The sequence below is a fragment of the Suricata suricatta genome, chromosome 1, assembly GCF_006229205.1.
Source record: "Suricata suricatta isolate VVHF042 chromosome 1, meerkat_22Aug2017_6uvM2_HiC, whole genome shotgun sequence".
NCBI classification, from domain to species: Eukaryota; Metazoa; Chordata; class Mammalia; order Carnivora; family Herpestidae; genus Suricata; species Suricata suricatta.
This window is the reverse complement of record NC_043700.1, coordinates 68,702,117-68,710,623: the sequence shown is the minus strand read 5'-3', so window position 1 is coordinate 68,710,623 and position 8,507 is coordinate 68,702,117. Positions and strand designations below refer to the sequence as shown.

The following is an 8,507-nucleotide window of genomic DNA, read 5'->3' as shown; positions in this document are numbered from 1 at the left end:
ATTTATATTCATGAAGGACAAAATGCGGGGAAAGGTGAGAGCAAAAAGAGAAGATGATGTTTTCTTTTTGACATTTGTCTATCAGAGCATAAGGTATGAGTTGTAATAATCCTATTCTTATTAATGTCTAAAAGGAAGGATAAGCACATGGAGATATACTATTATTCTTAATGTATTGGCCTCTTTTAAAACTTAACTACATGGTTGCTTCAAAGCATAAACATTTGTGCTGTACTTTTAGAGAAGTCACAATTTTAGTGGATTCCTTCTGAGTAGGTCTAAATTTTTGTGCTTGGATTAAAAATACTTCTTCACACATTCTTTGTGAACCTCTGCAGCATGTACCTCAATTTACAGGAAAGGTGATACACATCTCTTTCAGGAAATGTCCTAATTTTCCCTCATGTTGTCTAATTAAATGAATTGAAGAACCCTAGTGTTTCTAAATTCAGCCGACAGAGAATAGTTGTATGACAAATAAGTCTTGCTGGGAAGATGTTGCTTAAGTGATAAAATGGTTCAGCCAACAAGTGAACCAAAAAATTAACTATTAACTAAGGAAGGTAACCATTTCTAAAGTCCTACCTAACAAAGGCCTCAGCTGTATATAAGATTGAAGGTCTCTCAGTTAAGCCCACAAGCAAAGGACAATTTCTTGGAGCTTCCAAAAGTTTAAAACCATGAAGAATCTATTACTGCTACTACTGTGTGCTTTTATTATTAAGTCACAAGCTCTTAATGATTATGATGAGGTGACTATTTAAAAATTATATTATTAATTTATTAATATAAAATATAACAATATAATCATGTGAATATTTATCTTAATGAAATTAACATTGATTTTAGTTAGGAAGTTGAAGTGGGACCCATTTTATTTAAAGACTGTTACATAGTGTTCCTTATATAAAAACAAAATAATGATTTCTTGTTTTCTTGTTTATCTATATTTTCCCAGGCAGAAGAAGACAGAGATGGGGTAAGACTGTTTTTTCTCACTTGTTATCATGAGTACTGTGATTTTCATTTATTTTTGTCAATACATTATTAAAATTATGAGGACTAATTTTGCAGACTATAAAAAATGAAAAAGCTGTATTTTAAAAGAAGAAAAGCTGTGATGGCTTACTCTTTGGTGAAGGAAGGGAAGGCATAGCTCCTGAAATTACTGGCGACTTCTGAATGAGAATTATAAACAAATCTAAGAACAGAATAGACCAAGTACAGTGATAGAAAATGAAATAACTGTCTTTTCAAGGATACAAAGCTAAATCATAAGTTGTATTTATTGTCATTACTAAAAATTATGAAACATGTAGCTCAGTATAATTTATTCATTCATTGAACAGTTTTTCCTCAACTGCTGTCTATGCTGTTTTATTTCTCTTGGTTTGAAGGTAACAAAAGAATAGAAATGCATTTAGGGAGACAACTACTTAAAGAATTTTAATTTTATTCTCAAATAAGGCATGATCAAATTTCTTGTGTACCACATAGTATGTCACACTAGACATAAGGGTATACGATAATACTTAAAGGAAGGGATTCATTTGGAACACTTGTTGAATTTGAGGAGAACCTAAATTGTTTGAATTATTAAACTATACAGATAAACAGAGAGTTGTCTGGTTAATTGCATTAGCTAAGAAGAATGTAAAGAATGTATAAGAGTGAACTTTTGTAAATACCTGGCTAAAGACTTTTCATTTCTACTCATCAGCTAATCCTTACAGAGATAGTTTAGTAGTTTAAGCTCCAAAGTGGATTTTCTAGGTTTAGTTATTTCACTGAGTGATCTTCATGAACCTTAATATGCATATAATTTTTAAAATATTTTTAACTCCTTTTCTCTAGTAAAGCTAACTCATCAATGCTATGTCTCCAATGGCACTCTGAAATAGAAAGAAAATACTTTTCTTCTGTTATAATTTTATTTGTAATAACCAGGTGAATCACCTTTGATAATATTCCAGGTGGAACAGACCAGCTCTGGGGCCTACCTCATGAAATATGTATATTTTCCCCAAATCCTCACATTATTATTTATTGCAATCACACATACTCAGATACAATAATGATTATGCGGGGGGATTTGGAGCCAACTTGCCTGGGTTTAAAGCCTAGCACACTCTCATTAAATGTTAAATATTATTGTAACTTAATGAATTAATTACAGCCAAATTTGAAACAGAGTCATTGCATGACTTCGAGGCTCACCAGATAGCTGGAGAGCTTAGTCTTTTCTTCACATATAGTCATTTGTTAATTTGTAATTAAGCCCCCAAAGTGTAACTGCTGACAAAGGCCACATGACAATTTAGTTATTCCAAGCAAACACTTTATATTTTCTACCTCATTATGTTTTAAGGTAATATTCTTTAAGTTCGCAAATAGTTTTAGCCACATGCCTTGAGAATTATTTTAAATATGAGAAAATTATGGTGTAGAAATCATGTAGGAATTTCATGAGAATGGCTTAAAAATAATTTTGTCATATAAGATAAAGCTAAGATTGGAAATAATATAGAAGAAGCCATTTAAACTCTAGTATCTACTGTGTGTTTGCAATAGAAATAATGAGTACTTACTGTGTGTCAGGAATTCTTTGAAGGGTGTCAGATGCAATGTCACTTAATCCTTGCAATCATCTCGGACAGCAAATACTATTATTATCCCTATTTTACGGATAAGGAAACTGGAGCACAGAAAAAATAACTTTCCCAAGATCGGATAGCTAGTAAGTGGTAGGGTCAAGATTTGAACCCAAGCAGTCTGGCTCCAGGGGACCTTATTTCTCTTTGGACATATTAGCCTCAAAGATTGGATGGTTACAAATAAATCTCAAGTAAATTTCACTTTTTGAAAAATCTGTGTTGCCTCTTAAATATTGTTATATAAGAGTTAGGCAAATTAATCATCTAATTCATAAAAATTGAAAGTAGGAAAATAACTAATAATGATTACAGGAATTAAGTAATACAAATGGCTTCAGAAAAATCATCCTGACAGTGTAGATTTCTTACTATTTTATGTATTCCAATGTATAGGCTTCAGGAATCTGAGGTCATCACTCTTCGTAATCTGATGCAGCCTTATTTTTAAAGCATCCTTTTAAAAAATTCCCTCAGGTATAATAACTCTTCACACAGTTTTTCTTTTGCTGCTGAAGAGACCTAAGCAGCCTACTGACTTACCAACAATGACTAACCAGCTGATGGACCTTAAAGAAACCATTGATTACACGATAACCTAAATTATGAAATGAGAATATTATAACAGTTATATCTCAAATCTTTGGTAACACTTCACATTTATTTCTGCCGGGTTCCCCAAAGGGTGTTGTGGGTGTCCGTGGCCATCGACCCCTCGGCAAGAAGGAAGAGGCTCCCAGCCTGAGACCTGCCCCACTTCCCATTAGCGGAGGTGGCTATCGGCCTCGACCACCCAAACTACCAATCAGCCAGAAGAAACTAGAAAGAAAAGCCCCTGATGCTGGGGGCTGTCTTCATGCTGACCCAGACCTGGTAAGTGCACTGATGTTTCTTACCATGGGTCTCCCCTGCAGAGAAAGCCTAGGTTCATCATGGTTTCCTAATGTTGCCTTGATCCCCACTGTTATCATTATTTTGTTTCTTTATTTTGGAAGTAACTACAAAACTTATTGGGCCTTGGGATAAGGGTCCCTTTCTAGTCTCCTTTAATTTGGGTCCGAGATTGTAAGTGAGGATACATGGGTGTTGTTTTTAGCTTTGTATTTTGTCCACCTTATTTGTTCAGGTGGTAAAATTTTCACAGCCCTAATTATTTATTGTGTGGTAAGCACTAATTTTAATCTTCATAGGACTATAATGATGACTCTAGAATTTCTGGACTTACATAACAAAATAAAATTGCAAGTTTTTATATTGGTTCATGATATCCTTGTATTTTCACAAAACCTGTAATCTGAATCCTCTATCTAATGCCTGCTATCTTCTTTGTTTGCAGGGAGTGTTGTGTCCTACAGGATGTCAGTTGCAAGATACTTTGGTGAAACAGGAAAGGCCAATCAGAAAAAGTGTAGAGGAGTTAAATAGTAATGTAGAGTCTGTGTCTCAGTCCTCTTCTAGTACCTTTCAGTATATAACTCTACTAAAAGACATGTGGAAAAATAGGCAGCAACAAATAAGAGGTAGGTATCCTGTTTTTTATGTTTGATTCTGCTCTAAAATTGGAACTTGTTTGACTGCCATGGGACTGCATAATTCTGAGAAGATGAGTGTTTGTAGGTTATCTTAGTAGCATTCTACTGCTTTTGGTATGAGCCTGAATACCCTAAGGTTCTCATGCGGGTCTTTATCTGCCGCTTGTCATAGAGGCACGATTCAGCACTTATTCTCAGCTAGAATCATTTTCTGTGAAAAAAAAAATCACTATGAGTCCTGAAATTTATACTAGGAGAAATTTGTGAACCAAAAGGCAATACTCAGAGCAAAATTTAGCACTTACAGATTTAATACTTCAGGTTTGGAATCTAAGAGGGTGATCTATGGCATACTCAATTGTATTGCAGGTCATGCTACCAAATATTTCAATTGTGAGTGCTTGAGGTCTGAACCTTGAGTGCTCTTGGCTGGGTGGTAGGAATAAGCTAGTGCGTACGCCTGGCATAGGCATCTCAGTGAGTAGCTTATCTAAATTTGGACATTTTTCAAAGGTATCATGACACTCTTCTTGTACATTTCCAGGCTCTAGGGTACTTCTATGAGATGGATAAGTAACTGTGTATCCAATCCATACAATGTTGAGCTTCTGAGATGGAAGGTCTAAATACTGCTTTCTCCTCTTTTCCTCACCAGAGAAATAAAGAACCTATTGTATTTATTATTAGGCATAATCTTTAGCTTACGCCTAAGGTAAATTACTAGTATAGCAGCTAGACTTTATGTTAATTTGTATACATCATGGGTCAAATAATTTCCCCTAGTTACAACTGCATATCATGATTTCCTGACAGTAGCTCTGCATCTATTAGTTTATTCTCAGAAATCAAAATTACAACTGTATGGATGACTACACCTAGCTTTTTTATCAGAAGAAAATGCTAATTATTCCTACATAATTTCATTTTTTCCAGATAACGAAAATGCAATAAGTGAGTACTCCTCAGAGCTGGAAAAGCAACGACTGTATATAGATGAGACTGTGAACAGCAATATCCCAATTAACCTTCGTGTGCTCCGTTCAATCCTGGAAAACTTGAGAAGCAAAATACAGAAGTTAGAAATGGATGTCTCGGCTCAGATAGAATACTGCCGCACCCCATGCACAGTCAGCTGCAATATTCCTGTGGTGTCTGGCAAAGGTAACTAGTTAATAAACATATTTCTAGAGAGTTCTAGAAGAGCAAACATTCTATAAAATAACTTTGAAAAGATTAGTGGCTATTTCCCAACAAATCCTAATGACATTGGAGCATATCATGAGGATATCCCTTCCATGCTGTGTTCTGACTTAGCCTAATGTATTCACCAGTTTTTGATGAACAGGATGGAGTGTAAAGATGGAGGTAGCTCCACTTGACTAATGCACATGCCTGCTTGGATAAATGGAAGAAAGATAGGTGGATGTGGGTATTTCTCCATACCACATATCAATGTGTTCTGGAAAGTTCTGTATATCCTAGGACATAAAACGTGGAGAAGGACTTTTTTCACTTTCTAGAATGTCTTTTCACTCCGTAGAACTCAAAACTGATGTTTCAAGGATGATTCAATTTTTATAACTTCTTTTCAAATGTCTGAAATAAAGCATTCCTCAATAACTTATGTAGTCAGTCATCTTATACAATTGATGACTAAAGACCGAGAAATTATGTTGTAGTTCCCTGAATATAGTATGTTATCTTATGTTTGCAGAATGTGAGGAAATTATCAGGAATGGAGGTGAAACATCTGAAATGTATCTCATTCAGCCTCACAGTTCTATCAGGCCATACAGAGTATACTGTGACATGACCACAGAGAATGGAGGTAAGCATTTGATGGTGGTTGACCTATAATGCTATAATCTTGAGGCCATAGAATACCAAGAAATAAACCCTAGCTTTGACATAACTAACAATGATCCATTTGACTTGGAATCTGTTCTGATATTTTAAAGCCTGTAAAGTATCTATGATTCACAATCTCGAATAAGATAAAGCAGTTGTAGTCTCCAAAGACTTTAAGTTTTCCATTCCTATTTATTTTATTATTTTACACATTTGAAGCACTAAACATAGCTGGGCATAAAATAAGTTAAAGAGATGAGGAATATAGACCTTCTCCTCAAAGTGAGATTATTATTGATTAATATGTGCTGTTTTTGCTTTTTTCAACCAAAGGATGGACAGTAATTCAGAATCGTCAAGATGGTAGTGTTGACTTTGGCAGGAAATGGGAACCATATAAACAAGGATTCGGCAATATTGCAACTAATGCAGATGGGAAAAAATACTGTGGTCTACCAGGTAAAACTGGGAATACAAAATAAAATCATCCTGTTTAAAAAAAGTTTTTTTTCCCATTTCAAAAAACATGATATTGGGAGTCTGTTTTTAGGAGTTTTAGGAGGTTGAGAAGAGTTTACAAAAAGAATGTGAAAGCTAAAGATAAGGGAAGAAAGGCAGTTTTTATTTTATTTTTTAATGTTTATTTATTTTGAAAGAGAGAGGGTGTGTGTGTGTATGTGCACACATACGCTAGTGCTAACACACACACACACACACACATCGGGGAGGGGCAGAGAGAGAGAGAGGGAGAGAGAATCCCAAGTAGGCTCCATGCTGTCAGCCCAGAGCCTGACACCAACTGTGAGATCACAACCTGAGCCTAAATCAAGAGTCAGACACTTAACCAACTGAGTCACCCAGGCACCCCGAAAAGCAGTTTTTCATTTCCAAACATTTTGTTTTTGTTGAGACTTTACTTTATTTTTCTGTTAGGTGAGTATTGGCTTGGAAATGATAAAATTAGCCAGCTTACCAACATGGGACCCACAGAACTTTTGATTGAAATGGAGGACTGGAAAGGAGACAGGGTGAAGGCACTCTACGGAGGATTCACTGTACAGAACGAAGCCAACAAATACCAGCTCTCAGTGAACAAATATAAGGGAACAGCTGGCAATGCCCTCATAGAAGGAGCTTCTCAACTGGTGGGAGAGAACCAGACCATGACCATTCACAACAGCATGTACTTCAGCACGTACGACAGGGACAATGATGGCTGGTATGTATTGTGTTTTCCCCTCCTTCTTTCAAGGCCACTACGGATGTTGTTATTAGAACCATTAACGATAATATTAATAACTATCATTTCTTGGGTGCTTAGCCCCTGTACTCAGCTCTTTATATGTCCCTCTAAAACATTTCCACTAGCAGGTTGCATTATTCTCACTTTACAGATGCATTTAGAAAGACTAAGAAACTTACCTAAAGTTATACAACTATAAAACATGAACTGGAACTAGAGCACATTCCCTTCTGAGTAGTGAACATTTAGATACATTTCTGTATCTGTATATTATAATGTGTATATTAAAACCTCCAGTTTGTTTTCCAGGGTTCTCTATTACTAAGGGAGCTGAAAACTGTCAGTTTAAAGAAACAAGTAAGATGAACTTATCACACAGACCCAGTTCTCTCCCTTTCTCGTGATAGGGCAGGGAAGACATTTTGTGAGTTAGTGTGACTTTACTTCTAGAACCAGAGCATAATGTGAAAGATCACTGTACACAGCACTCTTCTGAGGGTACTTTGCAAAGATTAACTTGACAGCACTGCAGTTTGAATAACTCCAGACATTTTTTTTTCAGGATAACTGCAGATCCCAGCAAGCAGTGTTCTAAAGAGGATGGTGGCGGATGGTGGTATAATAGATGCCACGCAGCCAATCCAAATGGCAGATACTACTGGGGTGGACATTACAGTTGGGACATGGCAAAACACGGCACAGACGACGGAGTGGTGTGGATGAACTGGAAGGGGTCCTGGTATTCCATGAAGAAGATGTCTATGAAGATCAGACCCTTCTTCCCACAGCAATGACCCCCCAAACGTAGATTTTTATTCTTCTCTATGTAATAGCATTTTTGTATATTATGTCATTGGAGTATTCTTTCACACATTATATCCCTCTAAAACTACCGAAAGGTTGTGCGTGTGACTTTTGGGGTAAAAGTATTTAGGCTAAATGACATTAAAAATAGCACACGAGTTATTTTTGTATTCTTCATTTGTATTTCTCACCGAGAAGTAACTGAAACAGTCATTGTGGACACTGTCCATAATTTTAATTTCAGTTGATTGTGAGAAGTTTCAAATTAGGAAGAGGAGTTTTCTATCCTTGTTGTAGAAAAACTGTTAGGCAAACTAAAAACTTATGTTCAAAAGCCCATTTTAATACTATTTATTTATATAAGATCTGTCACCAAAAGAAAACTTTCGAAAAGACTTATTAATTAAAGTAATCATTGTTACAAATAAA

At 35.7% G+C, this 8,507-nt stretch overlaps 1 protein-coding gene across 1 annotated transcript; it reads left to right on the top strand.

Annotated features, from left to right (window-relative positions):
• The first annotated feature begins 655 nt into the window (after positions 1-655).
• Positions 656-8,507, top strand: FGB (fibrinogen beta chain). The gene is made up of 9 exons (XM_029953393.1): positions 656-752; positions 959-979; positions 3,336-3,524; positions 3,988-4,171; positions 5,117-5,344; positions 5,898-6,011; positions 6,365-6,490; positions 6,965-7,250; positions 7,837-8,507. The coding sequence occupies exons 1-9, from the start codon at positions 681-683 to the stop codon at positions 8,066-8,068; spliced, it is 1,452 nt and encodes a 483-aa protein (XP_029809253.1). The 5' UTR covers positions 656-680; the 3' UTR covers positions 8,069-8,507.